General features: G+C 40.1%; 1 protein-coding gene across 2 annotated transcripts in view; it reads right to left on the reverse strand.

Annotated features, from left to right (window-relative positions):
* Positions 1–5120: 5120 nt before the first annotated feature.
* Positions 5121–18344, reverse strand: part of PLSCR4 (phospholipid scramblase 4) — a 64785-nt gene continuing 51561 nt past the window's right edge. The window contains exons 5-9 of one of the 2 annotated variants that reach the window (XM_080655957.1): positions 14658–14700; positions 13519–13745; positions 9611–9772; positions 8284–8442; positions 5121–7008 (exon numbers count right to left, since the gene is read on the reverse strand). In XM_080655957.1, coding sequence (XP_080512083.1) covers positions 6964–7008; positions 8284–8442; positions 9611–9772; positions 13519–13745; positions 14658–14700 — 636 coding nt within the window. In that variant the 3' untranslated portion in view covers positions 5121–6963. Of the gene's footprint in view, positions 7009–8283; positions 8443–9610; positions 9773–13518; positions 13746–14657; positions 14704–18344 lie in introns of both variants that reach the window. The other variant, XM_080655956.1, reaches the window with a different exon arrangement.

Here is an 18344-nt window from a genome sequence, read left to right on the forward strand (position 1 = left end):
CCTCCCCACTTCCCTCTGAGATTCATTGGTTTGTTCCATACTCCATGCCTCTGATTCTATTTTATTCACCAGTTTATTTGGCTCATTAGATTTCTTGTTTATTTTGATGTTTAGATTCAATTGTAGATAGATATGTATTTATTGCCTTTTTATTGTTTATATATTTCTTCTTCTTCCCCTCCTCCTCCTCTTCTTTTTCCTCTTCTTCTTCAAAAATACTCTTCAACATTTCATGTAATACTGGCTTGGTGGTGATGAATTCCTTTAGCTTTTTCTTGTTTGTGAAGCTCTTTATCTGACTTTCAATTCTAAATGAGAGCTTTGATGGGTAATCTGGTTGTAGGTCCTTGCTATTCATCACTTTGAATATTTCTTGCCTCTCCCTTGTGTTCTGCAAAGTTTCTGTTGAGCAATCAGCTGACAGTTGTATGAGTGCTCCCTTGTAGTTTACTGCTTTTCTCTTGCTGCTTTTCACATTCTTTGTCTTTAACCCTTGGCATTTTAATTATGATGTGTCTTGGCATGGGCCTCTTTGGGTTCCTCTTGTTTGGGACCCTCTGTGCTTCCTGAACAGGTAAATCTCTTTCACCAGGTGGGGCAAGTTTTCTGTCATTATTTCTTCAAATAGGTTTTCAATATCTTGCTCTGTCTCTTCTTCTGGCACTCCCATAGTGTGACTGTTGGTAAGCTTGAAGTTGTCCCAGAGGCTCCTTACACTTTCTTCATATTTTTGGATTCTTTTTTCGTTTTGCTCTTCTAATTGGGTATTTTTTGATTCCTCATATTCCACCTCATTATTTGATTAGCAGAATCCTCCACTCTACTGTTAAGTACCTATAAATTATTCTTTATTGCAGTTACTGTATGCTTAATCTTTGACTGGTCCTTTTTCATGTCTTTGACTTTCTCCCTAAGATCCTTGAAAGCCTCATGAAGATCCTTGAGTAACCTTATAACCATGGTTTTGAACTGCATATCCAAAAGTTTGCTTGCTTTCATTTCTTCCATTTTGGCTGCTTCCTTGTGTTTGTTTCTATGTATTAGGTAGAGCTGCTATGTCTCCTGGAATTGGTAGAGTGGCCTTGTGTAGTAGGTGTTCTGTAGGGCCCAGTGGCTCAGCCTCCCCAGTCACCTGAGCTGGGCACGTAGTTGAGCCTTGATTGCTGTGTCACTGGGAGAAATTCATCTCTGGGCCAATTGGCTGTGAGGACCAGCTGCAGCTACAGTGGGAGAGCTTCTATGCAGGAAATACCCTATGGAACAGGATTTTCTTCAGGGGGCTTTGGTGCTCACTGAGTCTCCCTCTTGAGTGTGCCGCTTATGGATGTGTAGAATTGCAATCTGGTATGGTCTGAAGCTATCTACTGGGTACCCTGGCTCTAGGGCCTCTGGGGAGGTGCAAAGTCAGCCACTGCCTGGGGCCACCCTGCAGGAGCTATTTGTATTGGGCTTGAAGGTGCCCGTGGGAGGCCCAGCTGTGAAGCAAAGCAGGCTTGTGCTAGTGCAGAGTCTCGGGCCTCTTTTTGATAGGTTTGGGGCACACCAACCCAGCTGCAGCTTGTTTGAGAGATTTTAGCCTGAGCAAAGACATGCCATTCATCTGCAAAAGCTGCTGCAAACAGGTTGGGTGGGGCTGAAAATTGAATTGGGTGGGGTCTCAGGGAGTCATCGGGGCAGAGTAAACAGATATGGCTGCCAGTCAGCCCTGTGACAGAGGAGGTCCTACCCCAGGGACAATGACCCTTGCGAGCACCTCAGTCTCTGAGAAAGCCACTCCTGAGTTCCTGACCCAATGCCAGGTAATCCAGTTCCTCCTTGGATGTGTCTGGGTACCCTAGCCTAGCCCTGGCACCGGAGCTCAGAGGAAGCTGGACCATGTAAGTCTGTGCATGGGCCCTTTAAGAGGAACACCTGGGTCTCCGGCAGCCTCTGAGTCTCTCAGCCACAATTTCTGCTGGTATTTATAGTCCATGGTCATGGGAACTTTTTTTTCCAGGTCGGGAGCCTGGGCTGGGGTTCTGGTATGGGTCTAGGATCCCTTGCTCCTCATGGGTGGCCTTTTCAGAGATGATTGCCCTCCTGTTTAAAAAAAAGCGGCTCATGTGGGTGCTGGTCCAGTCCGGTCTGCACCTCTGCTCCTCCTACCAATCTCAATGTGCTTTCTTATTTACTTATCTAGTTGTAGGACCTCCATTCAGCCAGCTTTCAGGTGGCACTGAATGATGGTTGTTCTGCATTTTAGTTGCAATTTTGATGTGGTTGTGGGAGGCAGTGAGTATAGGCATTTACCTTCACCACCATCTTGGTTATCTCCTTCACCACACTATTGTCTCTATCCATTGGTTACACATATATGTATATAAATTCTTTGGTTAATCTCTCCCTGTCTCCCCCCATGCCCCCACACACACCTCCCCTCTGGGATTTCAGTTTGTTCCATGCCTCCACGGCTCTGGACCTATTTTGTTGTTATATCCTTTAAAAAATGGTATTGATGGTTATCTCATGATGCAGTTGAGGGAGTTAATATACATTTGAAACAAAATAATTTTTATTTTATGCACAAATTCTTTAGTTTTGTGCTGCAATTACATACTTACTTGCTTTAGCCTTACTGAGGGATAGAGGATACCTTTTCATTTGTCTTCTTGAACACTTAGCACAATGTCATACACATAGAAATTTTGTCATTCATTTCACAAATGTTGGTTGAGCACTGTTCATGTACCACTCTCCTGGGTTCTATGATTACTATCCCAACTTGGCTTGATAAAATTTTGCTAAATTGACCCTCCAATTGTATTTACTATGCATCCAACTTTCAGATAAGACTGAAAAATGCATTTTATTCCCCTTTAGTAGTTCCTGGAGGTTTACCTGGGCCTAGACTGTGTGATTAAATAGGACAGAAATATATTATACAGCACATGAGATGGTGCTAGTGACCATGGCCTCTATTGTCCTACAACATTCCATTGAATACACATGTCCATTGTGGTCCTCAAAGATGTGTATTTTGTTTAAAGTCTATCTCATTCATTAGCCTGAGAATCCTTGAGAATAGCAGCTATGTATTTTTTACCTTTGCATTTCCCTCTGTCTTCAGAAATAGTTCAGCGATGAATTAATGGACGCTCAATAAAGTAATTATTGATAAGGGGAAATAGTGGAGAGGAGGGTAAAATTGACACCATTGTAATTAACTCAGTTATTAATTAAATAACAGAAAAGGAGCAAAGGAAAGGCCAGATAATATAGGCATGCCATTTGTGCTAGAAAGCATTTGACACTCTACAGGTCTATTTGCCACAGATTCCAGGGGAAGGGACTGGACAAAGAAAGAATAGATGCATGCCCAATAAGTTCTAAATGATGAAGGGAAGCTGATTATCTGTCAGTCACACGTGGGAGCAGGTCATTGGCCAGAATACTCTTGGTCACTGCAAGGGTGGGAAATCTGAGATACATAAGCTCCTAAGAAAGGGAGTTCTCTCTCTTGGCCCTCTTATTGTAGGTGGTGTGCTACCCTGCATTTACCCACATGGCCCACAGCCATGTGGACCCCACACACAAGAGACTGATGAATTAAAATTAGTCTGATACCCTGCTGGACTCAACTCCACCATAGAATGGAAACACTGGACACTGGCTTTGCTTTTAGCTCTGCTGAATCCCCAGCTGCACATTTTCCAGATCTGATAGGAAATGGGACTTTGAAAATCAAGGGATATAATTCCATGCAAATAAAACTTTCTACCACGTATCATCCTCATGTGGGTATTTTTTATAGCAGCACCTCCTTTCTCAGTACCAAATTACTACCTTAATCCATTTGGGCTGCTGTTATAAAACTACTATAGATTGGTGGCTTAAACAACAACCTTTTATTTCTCACAGTTCTGGAGGCTAGTAAGCCCAAGATCAAGGTGCTGGCCTATCCCTCCTCCAAAGGGCCTACCTCCAAATACCATCACATTGGGGTAATTAATTCATAAATTTTCGAGAAAATACAAACATTCAGTTTATAGCAAAGACTTAATCACAAGTCCAAAAATAAAACTATTTTATTATAAGCTACTAGTGGCCTGGTGCATGAAATTCATGCATGGCAGGGTGTGTCCCTCAGCCTGGCCTATACCTTTTCCAATCTGGGACCCCTTGGAGGATGTCTGACTGTGGGTTTAGGCCCGATCCCACAACAGGCAGTCGAACATCCCTCTCGTAATCCGGGACCGCTGGCTCCTAATCGCTCACCTGCCTGCCTGCCTGATTGCCCCTAACCGCTCTGCCTCCTGGCCTGATCGCCCCCAACTGCGCCCCACCTTGCAGTCTGATCACCCCTAAATGCCCTTCTGCCGGCCTGATTGCCCCCAACTGCCCCTCCACCAGCCTGCTTGCCCCCAATTGCCCCCCCCGCCAGCCTGCTCACCCCCAACTACCCCCCCGCCAGCCTAATCACTCCCAACTGCCCCCCATGCTGGCCTGCTCACCCCCAACTGCCCCCCCTACCAGCCTGCTCACCCTCAAATGCCCCCCTGCTGGCCTGCTCGCCCCAAACTGCCCCCCACACCGCCGGCCTGCTTGCTCCCAACTGCCCCCCTGCCAGCCTGCTTGCCCCAAACTGCCCCCCCATGCTGGCCTGCTCATCCCCAACTGCCCCTCTGCTGGCCTGATCACCCCCAACTGACCTCCCCTCCTGGCCTGATCACCCCTAACTGCCTCTGCCTCAGCCCCACCACCATGGCTTTGTCCGAAGGACATCTGGCAGGTCTCCTGGTCTAATTAGCATATTACCCTTTTATTAGTATAGGTTATATTTATTTAAAAATAAAAAACAATATGAAGAGAAAACACATTTCAGAGAATACTTTTCAAAATTAATCTTACCTATTTTACACAATAAAATATCATTAAGAAAGAAATAATATGAACTGTAGTATAAAATATGACATTCTTTCTTAAAGAAAGAGGAATTATAGTAACTGTAAGATACAAGTTAATACCACAAAAACTTAGAAAATTTAAAATGTCATATGATAAAAATAATTTTTTTTTTTTTTTAGTATTATACAGCAGGTCCTGAAACGGGATATAAGCAAGTAAAAATGAAAAGTTTATATAAATTTTCTGAATACAATTTTATTTTCTATAGAAAATGTTAGACATTATTATAAGGAACAATATATATGTGTAAGAGTACAACTGCATTTTCAAATACAAGGTAATTAGTATTTTAGAAAGCAGCAGTTTTTCCATTTTTTTTTAAAGCTAGCAATCAAGCATAAAAATGAACATTACAAGAAACTGAGTAGACAATTTTTGCCATGAAAAGATGAATATAATTAAAAACTTAGGCAGCTTTCTTTCACTTCAAATAAGAATTGTGGGTAAAGGCCCTAATATCAGAAAACCAAACCTAAGAGCACTCAGCTTATTATTATTTTTTTTTAATAAGAAACAGAAGAACACATTCCATTCTATGTACTGGCTGTGTTAAAAAGACACACAGTACATGTCCAAATAGGCTGTTAAAGTGCAATAAAAGCAAGTGGATTTATCACAGTGTAGTCATTGACATAGCATGTTGTTAATTAGTTAATACAAACAAGTACAATTTATACTTTAACTACATTGATCTTATATAATCTGTACTTATCCTATATAATCTATAGAAAGTTTATTGTTTTATTATCTTTGCATAGATACAAATTTATCTATTACTTAAAAAGCAGCAAAGCAATAGTAAGCAGGGTCAAAATTTATAGTTCTTGCTTTTACAGAGTGCTACTCAAACTGTCACATTTTAAAATTTGAAAACAAAACTCCAACTCTTGACATTCAAACAGCACATTTTTTATCAGGGATCTTGAAAGAAAAAAGTTATCTCCTCTGTGTTACATCAAAGGAGATACAAAGGTTCAATAGGCAATCTTAGAGATTTGGCTGAGAATATTTTATATATAAGGCATCTGTGACTAAAAGAGGTTAAATGTATTAAATACAATCTTTTTATAAGGGCACTGATGTCTCTAAGTTGCTAAGAGATCTAAAGTAGCTGTGACCCTGGTCACCTTTTTTCCTGATGGTCTGACCTTGTCTTCACATATAAGGCAGTTCCTGATTGTCCATGAACAAAGGGACAGGCATGGAAACATAAACCTTATGATAAAAAAAGTTTTGTTTGATAATAAAATCAAGTTTTCCATTGAAACTTTTATAAATTTTGCAAAATGAGGCATTGATACATTGGCACAGGTAAAATGTTCCTTGTACAATAAAATAGAATACTTCTGCCTGCCTTCCTTTTTGTTTTTTTTTTAAAGATGAAGAATATCGTTCTTTTCACCTTGAGTCAAATTTGTCGTTGGTGAGAGATTATGTTGATGACCATTAACTATTAATGTGAGAACTCTAGGATTCATTTTCCCTCAGTGGTCGGCAAATTGTGGCTCGCGAGCCACATGCGGCTCGCGAGCCATGGTTTGCCGCTCTGTTGACTAATGAGTTTGCCGACCACTGTCCTAAATTAAGTGATTATATGACCTTCATGTGAAACTCGCAGGTGAAACAAGTTATCTAGATGTAACTTTGGGGTCATCTCTTATCAGTGGTCGGCAAACTCATTAGTCAACAGAGCGGCAAACCGCGGGTGGCTCGCAAGCCGCAGTTTGCCAACCACTGCCTATCTTATATTAAAGTGTTTTTCAGCTCATCATATCTACATTTACTTGGTTAATGAGTCAAAACTTTTTCAGGATGAACTCCTAGTATACCAAGTAGACAACGAGACAGATTCTCAACTGAAATGCACATTAGACTGTGTTCTTACACTCTCAGGCTGCCTGTCGGAGCTAACATAAAATAAAAGTAATCTGCAAAAGCAAATAATTGAGGGTTGACTGTAAGCCCAATCCAACTTTTCTAACTTTTTAAAAACCGTAACTGCTGATTTTCTGTGTCCATCTATCTTGATGAATGTTGTGGTGATCTTTCAAAATACATGAAGTCCTAAAGTTGGGAAAAAAGAGAGAAAGAGAGAGGAAGAGAGAGAGAGAGAATTATGTATATAAATACATAAATAATTTTATGTAATGCATAAAATGTTATCCTTAATAATTTACCTGGCAATCCTCCTGGACCAGTTAAGAAATCTGATAAATCTTTATAAAGAGGACTTAATATAAAGAGCAGCAATTACATACTTAAAACTGTTGATAGCCAATACGTTCTCCATTTGGGATACTAATTAAATTTTTATTGTTAAAGGAAGAAAAACTTGATAATCAATATTAAATATGCTAAATATACCAATTGCAATATATTAGTGAGATATTTTGGGTAAATATTAATTTTATTTCTATGCTTTACTTATGACTATTAACCACTAATTAGTCAGAAATACAGCAAGGGGACTACACCTAATAAATCTAAGGATGGTGTAACACCAAGCAGTACACTGCAAGAGAGACAGTGAGGTAGAGGAAAAGGACATCAGCTTTAGAGTTATTTTATTTCATTAAGAAGTCACAGGATAGGCTTTAAAAAATATCTATTTATAATAATAAAAGCATCCTTCCGGATGACCTGCCGGACGAAGTTGGGGCTGTGAGGGGAGCCCGGGTTCCGGGTGCCTGCCAGCGGCTGGAGGGAAGCCTGGGTTCCAGGTGCCAGAGGGAAGCCGGTGCCGGCAGCCGGGGAAAGGAAGGCCTACTCTTGCACGAATTTCATGCATCAGGCCTCTAGTATATATATATATATATATTGATTTCAGTGAGGAAGGGAGAGGGAGAGAGATAGAAATACCAATGATGAGAGAGAATCACTGATTAGCTGCCTCCTGCACACCCCACACTAGGGATCGAGCCTGAAACCTGGGCATGTGTCCTTGACCAGAATTGAACCTGGGACCCTTTAGTCCCCAAGGCTGACACTCTATCCACTGAGCCAAACCACCTAAGGCAGATAGGCTTTTTTAAGTAGTAAAAATAATCAATAACATGCAATGATGATCCCATTGGATGCCTAATACCTTCCAAGCACTCTCTTGCCCCTTTATTCATATGGTAGTTAACATTTATAACCTTGAAAATATAAGTATTTTTTATCTCTATTTGATAGACGAGGAGACTGAGGCTTGCAAGTGCTAATCACTTTATAAAACATGTAACTAGTAAGTGGTAGAGACAGAACTTGGTCTAGTTTCAAAGCTATTGCCTTTCTACTACAATGCTTCTTATCAGAAAGAATAATTCTCTCAAGATAACTCAAAAGCAAAAGGCTTACAATGAGGAAGCAAGCTCCAAAAATCATAGCTTTCATCTTCACATCCAGGTCTAATGGGAAGTGAATGTCAAAGTGGTCAGCATTGCCCATGGCTGACATTAAACCATTCCACTTTCTAATAATACTGCCGATGTTAGAATCACCATCGATGGCTTTGACCTAGGAAGACAAGAATTAGACTTTATGGTAACTAATACTGTATATTTTACACTTCTCAGGCCAGTGCTCTTTCTTCATCCTCAAATGAGTTATTAGGGTGGTATGACTTGAACTTATTTTGAAGTTCTTCTCCATATAGCAAAGGGTGAGAATTAGGGATTAGAAGGGAATTTCTTCTAGTCTAGGGAAACACGAGGCATGGTTCTGTGCACTTCACAAACTCCAGATAATCACTTAAACTTATGTGTGCCAAACAAATCAATCTTCTTAAATTATGCCAGGATCCCAAAGGACTTCAGCTTCTATAAGGGGAACACTGGCACTTGCCAGAGGAAAAAGTCAGACACTGACTTTCGGTGATCAGAATGATCCCACACTTCCTGACCCTGAAATCTGGCTTATCTATATTTTCTATTTCTCCACATGGTCTTTTAAAAAATAAGCAATGCTTGATGACATGGTAAGATAAATTGAGAACTAAGGGAAGTTTATTGGGTGTCACGAGCAATACTAGAAAGAGCAATTTTAGATGATGAGCCTTGCTGAATTACAAGGCATTCAGAAAGAATTCCAAGAAGCTCAGGAAATATTTCTAGGCATCTCCTTTGTCAGATTCATAGGATTATAAGCAATAATTTTGTATCCATAGAGATAAAAAGAAAAACAAAAGGATTTTTCTTTTTCCTGACAAAATGTTATAGCTATGAGTTTTATCTATGTTATCAGCATTGTCCTGTTTCCTGAGGACACAGACTTCTATTCCGCAAATAAGCAATGTGCATAGCTTCGGGGGCCACAGGTTCTGTGAGAAGGTGGGCACTTTCATTCCTCAGGACATATTTTCTGATCCTAGAAATCTTTGGTAAAAAACAGTTAATTAAATACAACCAAGAATAAAATAGATTTATGTCAGGCTACTTACTCTCAGGATTAATGTTTTAATGGTTTCTCTTATCTTTACAAAACACTAAAATAATTTTTAAAAAATCTTACATTTTAGAAAACATTAAGCAATCCATTAACAATAATTTGAAAATCACATGTCAACCAGTTAACTCCTCATACTAATTTACTGATTCACATGAAAAATGATCTAAACCAAGTCATTCTTAAATCTGTTAGTACACGCAGAAAAAATGGAAGAAACATAATTTTTATATTTGTTTACCTCAAACACAGAATCTGAGCCACAGCCATAGGTTGAGCATGGCCCACGGATGCTCAGCACATTTTCTTTCTTCTCATTTTGGATGCTGTACACCGCCCGGCACAGGTTCCAGTGGTCCATAACAAAGCCAATGGTGATGCCAGGAGGACACTGCACCTCTAGCTGCAAGTGAAGCATGACAGAGGGGAGGATGTTACATATGTATAAATACACATACACAAAACCCAGATGTATCCTTAATCCATTTGAGGACTGGGGAATTGTTACTCAGAAACTGTCTTCCACTTTACCTGGCTACTTTTTAGGTTTGTATTTCAATGAACAGCCTTGAGAAATGAGGTCATGATTCTCTCTGAGACAAAGTTACTAACTGTATAATGGCCAGTTCTCCAAGCTCGGTGTCCTCAGCTGTATATGTAGAATCTCTTTGGGCTGCTCCAAGTCAACCCCGTAGAACTTGGGGACATGGGGACCTGCATAAACATGCTAATGCTCATGCTGCTTTATGTGCTTTAGCAAAGATCATGTGTTTTATCTAGGTGTCTTACATCTTATGGCAAAATACACAGAAACAGTAACAAACCAATTTCTTAGATTTACATGTTAGACATAACAACTATAGAAGAAAACAAACCAGAAAAGAAGCATTCTGAACAATGTATGTTGGGAAGCAACAGAATGTGTTATGGCTATATAAAACCATTTTAAAAAGGGTTTTAAATGTTGTCCAATACTCTCTTTCAGCTAATTATCTTTACAGTATTCCTTTGGGAAGAACTAAGATCTTTATATTTAATAATAACAAGATTCACAAAATTAAATTATCTGTTAAAAGACTAAAGGGAAAGTTCTGATGATTTTCCTGGTGTGTTTTATATACTTTCCTAAGACTTTTGTGTCCCCTGCATCTCATCATAGGGCAAGACTACACACCTTCATGAATTGTCAAATTAAGATATTATTGTTCATATATATAAAATCACACACATATACAAACATAAATTTGATAGCTTCCTGGGAGCAAGCTCTCATATAAGTTTAGTCTTGAGATTAAAAAAAAATAAAATTGTATACAAATAAATTAGTTTCATAAGAATCCATATCATTCAACCATAAAAAGGAATGAACTATTGATACATGTCACAACTTGTATGAACCTCAAGGTAAATGTTGTTGAAAAAAGCCAGTCCTAAAAAGTTCCATACTGTATGAATCTATTTCTATGATATTCTTGAAGTGACAGTTCTAGAGATGGAGAACAGATTAGTGGTTGCTAGGGTTAGGGATGAAGAGAAGAGAAGGAGGTAGGTGTGGTTATAAAGAATTTTTTATGGTAATAAAACTTTCGTATTTGAATTGTGGTGGTGGATACAGGAATCTACATAGCTGATAAAACACACACACACATGCACATGTCAAACTGGAGAAATCAGAAAAAAATCTGGATAATGCTGTGGGACAAAAATTCCATACACTGGACTAAGGCTGTAATACTGATTTGTTTTACTCTATCCTGGGTAACTATAATCTTGAAAGGCTGCCCCTATAGGCTTTGATTTACAAAACCCAACTCATAAATACACACACAGAAAAAAAACCAAAACAATGCTTACTACACAAAAGCATCAAGGATAAGAGATGGAAATTCAACTCAAATATAAGGACACACACAAACAAACATGATAGAAGTGATAAAAAAAAAAAAAGTAAGATATCTGACAACAATAGCTAATATCCATTGAGCACTATAATAATTGTTAGGCACTGTGCTAAGAAAATGACGTTTACTTACTACTTAATCCACAAAACAATCATCCCATGAGATAGGTGCTATTTTTTAAAATATATTTTATTGATTTTTTACAGAAAGGAAGGGAGAGGGAGAGGGATAGAGAGAAACATCAACGAGAGAGAAACATCGATTCAGCTGCCTCCTGCACACTCCCTACTGGGGATGTGCCCGCAACCAAGGTATATGCCCTTGACCGGAATCAAACCTGGGACCCTTCAGTCTGCAGACCGACGCTCTATCCACTGAGCCAAACCAGTCAGGACAAGAGATAGGTGCTATTAATATCTCCATTTTAAAGATGAAAAAGTCAAAGCACAGAAAGGGCTGTATGTTAATTACTATAGTAAATGCTGTACATATCATTTAAATACCCCAGTAATCGAGGGGCTATTGTTCTGCCCAGTGTACAACACTGAGGCTCAAAGATGTTAAATTGTCCAAATTTAAGTAATTGGCATATCTGAAATTCAAGTTCTCTTGGACCTCTCTCTAAAACTGCTTTTATTTCACTGTAGCAAACAACTGTCCTAAACTAAACAGGTTGTAGAACAGTAACCAAATTAACTCAGAACATCTGCTTTTCAGCACCACCGTCCACCATGTGCAACACCATTAGCAGGCACAGCATCAGGTACAGGTTGTGATGGGTAGAATAAAAGTATCTAAAGGTGCTTCCAATTCTAAAAGTACTAGAGGCCCAGTGCACGAATTCATGCACAGGTGGGGTCCCTTGGCTTGGCCGGTGATCGAGGTCTATTGGTGGGGGGCTGCAGGGGGTAGGAACCACAGGAGGTTGGCCAGCTGGAGGGACTGTGGGAAGTTGGCCAGCCAGCTGGAGGGCGGGGAGAGGGTGCCATGAGAGGTTGGCCAGCTGGCCTGGGGAAGGAGCTGTGGGAGGTTGGCCGGCCTAGGAGAGAGGCTATGGGCGGTTGGCTGTGGGAATGCACTGACCACCAGGGGGCAGCTCCTACGTTGAGCGTCTGCCCCCTGGTGGTCAGTGCATGTCATAGTGACTGGTCGACGGGTTGTTCCGGTCATTTGGTTGTAATGCTTGCTTAGGCTTTTATATATATATACTAGTAGCCCTGTGCACGAATCCATGCTCCAGTAGCTTGCCAGTAGCTCACTGCCGCCCTCCAGTAGCTCTCCGCCCACTGTCCTGCCCTCCTGTAGCTCCCACACCCCCTCTCACAGCTTGCTGCCCTGCCCCCTCCTGTAGTTCTCCACCGCTCGCTTGTAACTAGTAGCTCACTGCTGCCCTCCTGTGGCTCTCCGCCCGCTGCCCCACCCTCCTGTAGCTCCCTCCGCCCCCCCCACCGCCACTCCCCTACCTTACAGTTTGCTGCGCTGCTCCCTCCTGTAGCTCTCCGCTGCCCACTTGTAGCTCGCTGCCCCACCCTCCTGCCATTCTGTGACCCGGTCGTTAACGCGGTCAGTTGTTACGCTTCACGGCGTAACGACCATTTGCATATTATATCTTTATTATATAGAACTAGTAGATATGTTTACATTTAGCATACCTTATCTGGAAACATTTAGGTAAATGTGTGACTCCTGTTTTAGGTGATAGGTAAACTTTTAATTCAGTAGACACAGCTCATAGAATTGTGGTCACTGAATAAATAATTTTGCTTGACCCACCCATTAGCACTAAAGAGCTGTGTCTACTGAACCCACAGAAAAAGCCCCTAGTTATTTGCCTGAAGTGAGACAATTTGGCTTCCTCCCTTCTCACTGTACTGCTGCATTCTGTCTGGCAGGGCCAGTGAACCACTCCCCCACCGCACCCCGGCCCCTCCACTGTGTAGTTTTGGAAAGAGCACAGCAATGTGTGAATAGCTGCATCAGAAAGAAATAATGGATTAGAATTCCATTCTCTAACCCAGCCGTGGGCAAACTACGGCCCGCGGGCCGGATCCGGCCCATTTGGCTGTTCTATACGGCCCGCAGAGCCGAAAGAGTAGAGGGTTCTCTTGCTCTCCCCTCCGCTCCTTTAATTTGAATTTATATTAGTTCACACAAACACTCCATCCATGCTTTTGTTCCGGCCCTCCAGTCCAGTTTAAGAACCCATTGTGGCCCTCGAGTCAAAAAGTTTGCCCACCCCTGCTCTAACCTCTTGCCTGGTGGAGGGACAACAGAAGCAACAGCAGGTGCATCTGAAGGGTCTCTGCATTGTCATGATTTCTCGGCCCATAAAGTCAGTGACCCGGAGGACAAAGGGCCTTAGTGTCCGGTAAGCATTCCTGGTAAAGTCGTTTGTGTCTTCAGTTACAATGTACACCATCTGGTCCAGGTTGTTTTTAATATCATATTTATTATTAGTTTCAAAACGTGTTATCACTGAAAAATAAAATGAGGAAACTGTCTTACATTAGAAGTAGTTAAAGTGGGCCTCAAAAACGGGAATAAGAGATATAAACCTCCAATTATTAAAAACAAAAAGAATTATAGGGATGTAACATACAGTATAGGAAATAGTCAATAATATCCTAATAACTTTGTATGGTAACAGAAGATAACTAGATTTATTCTGGTGATCACATTATAAGAAATACAAATGTTGAATCACTATGTTGTACAACTGAAACTAATATAATATTACATGTCAACTATACTTTAATAAAATATAAGTCCTTTTAGGGGCTTAAAGCAAAATAGCTTTGATAAAATTTCAGGTAAAATAAGTATAATTGATTAGAATGTTAAAATGATTTGTATACCTTATAAGTATTTAAGTAATTTTAAAAATTTGAAACATTTATTTTAAGAAGTTCAGTGTAAAATGATTTTTAAACCTTTTCCACATGAGCAAAGATTGAAACACTATTCCTAGAGTACTTGAATTCAGAAAATAATTAACAACCATATAAGTGAACAAGACACTGGGCTAGAACTTAGCAGATTTGCAGCTCTGCCACTGATTAGCTAACTATGATGCCCCTGACTAACTAATTTAGATTCTGGCTCCTTCTTTTTCTCATCCATGAGAAGTTAACATGGAGGAGCTGAGATGGGTAAAGGAAGGGCAGTTGTCTAGATAAAATGTAAATCTTTGCAAAGTCTAAAACTTACATATGATCTATAAATATATAAAATTATTCAATACTTTCATTACTTTCCTGAGAAAAGGATATCCTTTTCTCTTTGAGTCACTAAAAAGTGGTCAATATAAATAAGGAAATAGACATTGGATAATGGGCATTTCCACCTGGTTCAAATACTGCCAATCACTACTGAATTAATTATACATACTTTCCAGAGGTTCAAAATGCTGAAGAACATGTATGTTGTCCAACTGCTGGGATAAAAAAAGCAATTAGGAGAGCTAGAAGTAACAGAGTTAAATCAAATCAGCATTAGAAATTAAACTGATGAGATAGGTGTTAAAATAGATCAATTGATACCAAAATATATTTTTGAAATAGAATGGAATAAAAAACATTTTGATCAAGTGGAATCAGCTTATGTACAACTAACCAGGTGGTTACTAGAGCTATGGAGATAGGAAAAACACTTTTCTCCAGTTCCACTGTAAAAGACTGGTACACTTGTCTAAAATATCAGAAAACCACCTCCCACCACAGTAACAGCATTAGAAGCAGCTGAGCTGATACAGGTTGCCCCTAGCTCAGTTCCTACACAGTGGTCTCTCTAGCATACCACTCAGACTAGATGTGCGCAGGAACTTCAGGACCTTTGGACAAGGACCAGCCATAGAGAAAGACATTTTCTCAATGGCTTAGGAAGAGTGAATCAGACAGGGTGGATTCCACTCCACACAGGAGTGTCCAATTTTATAACATTTCCCAGGTACTTCTGAGAGATTAACATACTGATTTCCACTTACTTGAGCTATTAAACGCTAAGACCTTCCCTAGGTGCACACTTTAATTCTGGGAGGGTCTGAGAAGACAGGAAGCACGTGAATGGACAGGATGAGGGCAAAGGAGAGGAAACTTTCTGGGATGGGATCTCTTCAAAAGCAAGGTTGAGAATGCAATTAAATAAATGTCTAATTTAACTTAGGAATCACTGTAAAGAGAGACAGTTAAATGGGCCCATTCTCAGTTATACTTGAGAACATGCTAGCAGAAGAGGAAAAACTCCTTGAGGACAGATTGATTATATCTATAAAATTTTAGATAATATAGATCATTAGACCATTCCAAATCCCTGAGTCCAGAACACTGTCTGAAATGCTACATTTCACCAAATATTTGTTGAATACATTAACTAATGAAAAATACACAAATGTGATTAATAAATAAAATTTAAAATTATAACTTGACATTAATGTTTTGTAGTGATTGTTTATAGGAGGGTATAGAGCAATGGTTCCCAACCTTTTTTTAGCTATGCCCCACATAAGCATCTCTAAAATCCTGATGCACCCCCTGTGAAATATAATTCTTATTATTCAAAAAGTGAACTCCTATTCATGTGGAGGAAGCCTAAAAGGCCATTAACTTGGTCTAAACAAGCTTCTAAAGAACATGGCATCCATGAAAGAGAAAAATAAAAGAACGAAAAGACAGCTGAAGTATTAAGGAAGAAATCACTAAGAAATTGTTAAAAAATCAATAATATGAAGTGATATGAAAAAATGCCAAATAAAGTTTCAAAACATATGATAACTAAAATGCATAAATGTCACAATATATATTTATATTCTGTATATGAGGCCCCTAGAACCATAAATGCAAAAAAATCACTGTTAATTCATTCTCAAATTGCCCTCCTTAAAAATCAAATTGCTCCCCTGTGGGGCGTGTGCCCCATGTTGGGAACCACTGGTAGAGAGAGAACATAATCCTTCCCTCATTCAAAACTTTTCTTGTATGAAAACAAAATCAGGTGAGGGGTTTAAACATGTTTTAAAAATATCAAAGGTGGAGGAAAAATGGCGGTGGAATAGAGAGACGTGTTCTGAGCCTTGTCCCGGAGTAGAAAGAAAGAACAGCTGAGGATCGCACGAGGAGTGTTTGTTGGCAAGTTAAGAAACAGCTAAACTCCAGAAGAAGGTGGGGGACTGCTAGACGGGGTTCCCCTGACCTGACAGCCCCCACTGCGGCTGGGTCCCCTCCCGGAGCTGCGGGCTTGGACGCGGAATCTGTGCCATATTGAAAGGGAACGTGGAGCTTATCGGAAGCCTGAGAATCCACAACTGCGGCACCCACGGAACAGCTGCGAGCCCCAGAACACTGGTCCCCAATTGGCGCAAACACGCGGATTCAGAGGAGCTCTACACTCCACCACGGAAAGCTCAGATTTCGCCTGGGATAAGGTGAGGTCTCTGATCCCGGCGGGAGAGAGGAACGCGCGTTTTGTGGGAGCTGGAGGACCAGGGAAGTCTGTGCCTAGAAAAATCCGTGGCTGTTGGGGCTGGCGTGATCCGTGAATGTGGAAGGGGGTCCTCAGAGCTGCTAACAGAAGGGATGTCTAAAAAGCAACTCATTTTGATCTGACGTGCAGGGAAACCCTAAGAATTTCAAGGTGTGCCGGCTGCGTAGACTTACGCACAGACCTGTTTTTCGCACACTTGGGCTTTTTCCTCTTCAAATCCTTGCTTCTGATGACTAAGCCCAATACATAGGATCACCCAGTTGGGGACACCCTGGGAGATTGCAGGGGAAAGTTGTTTTTCTGGAACCCGGGGATCAGAGCCAGGAGTGACCATCGGAGAGCCAGCTCTGAGGCAGCCCACTTCCACAAACCGGTAGTGAGTGCCACAGGGAAAGAAGGCTCTAACACTAACTAGAGAGGCCATAGATAGACCCAGAAGTCAATCCAGAAACACTGCCACCCAGGAGCTGAATCACAAATTGACTCTTGTGTAATCAAAAATAAAGGAATACGAGAAATTAAGACACACCGCCTGCTTAAAATCAGGACTGGCTTATAACACTGAAGAGTAGTGGAACGCAGGGAACTGCAATACTGTCCGGACTGAGAAACAGGTATGCCAAACAGAACAATAGAGGAAGTGAATGACCTTCACTACTCCACATTTTATTTTTTATTTTTTTATTTTCATTTTTTGCATCTTTTACTCAAGAAACTATTTTTTTTCTTTTTTCCTCATTGATTTTACTTTTTTAATTATTACATTTTTATTTTCAATCTGTATTATTACTACTGCTATTTTATCTTTTTTTTTTAAGTGTCATTTTATTTTCTCTACATTTTATTTTAGGATTAGTGTTCTACATTCTATTTTCATCTTTCTTTTAGCATCGTTTTACTTTATCTCAACTCTACCTTTATGCCATCACAATCTTCCTAACCTTCTCCATTTCAGTGTCCTATTTACTTTACCCCTTTCCTGCTTTAGATTGCCCCTATTCTTTCTGTTTACCCCCTGTTAAAATTTCACCCTACTTACATATCTAATCTCCAATCCCCTGCTCCAAATCTTTACACACCTCTCTCTTTGCTGTCTTAACTATCCAAAAAATTGTTTTTCTCTCTGTCCTTGTGTTGTTGTTTGCTTGATTGTTGATTATATCGAATTTTTATGCATTTTTGTGAGATTGTTTTGCTTATTCTTCTTTTGTTTGTTTATTTTTTTGTTTGTATTTTTGCTTCTGTTTTCCCTTGCCTTGCTTGATATTAGTTGGTGTTGTAGTTTGTATTAATCCCCAGGTACTTGTTGCTGGCATTTGCTGGGATTAGTGATTGTTCTATTAGAGTTTTATCCCTATATATATAGTTTGTTTCCCTTTCTCTCTTAGTCCCTTTCTTGTCTCTATTACTTTTTTGTTTCCTTTTCCCAATTTCATTTTGACACTCCTTTTTTTTCCTTTCTTTCTTTTTCCTCTTCTTCTTTCTCTCCTATCCCCTAATTTGAAAGAAAGCTCTGGTGGTCACCTTTATTGGAGGTTATTAATATCGTGGATACATTTCTGTTCTGTGCCTTATGTGTTGGACCTGGTAGTGCTG

This window comes from Plecotus auritus (genome assembly GCF_963455305.1).
Source record: "Plecotus auritus genome assembly, chromosome: 2".
Lineage (NCBI taxonomy): Eukaryota > Metazoa > Chordata > Mammalia > Chiroptera > Vespertilionidae > Plecotus > Plecotus auritus.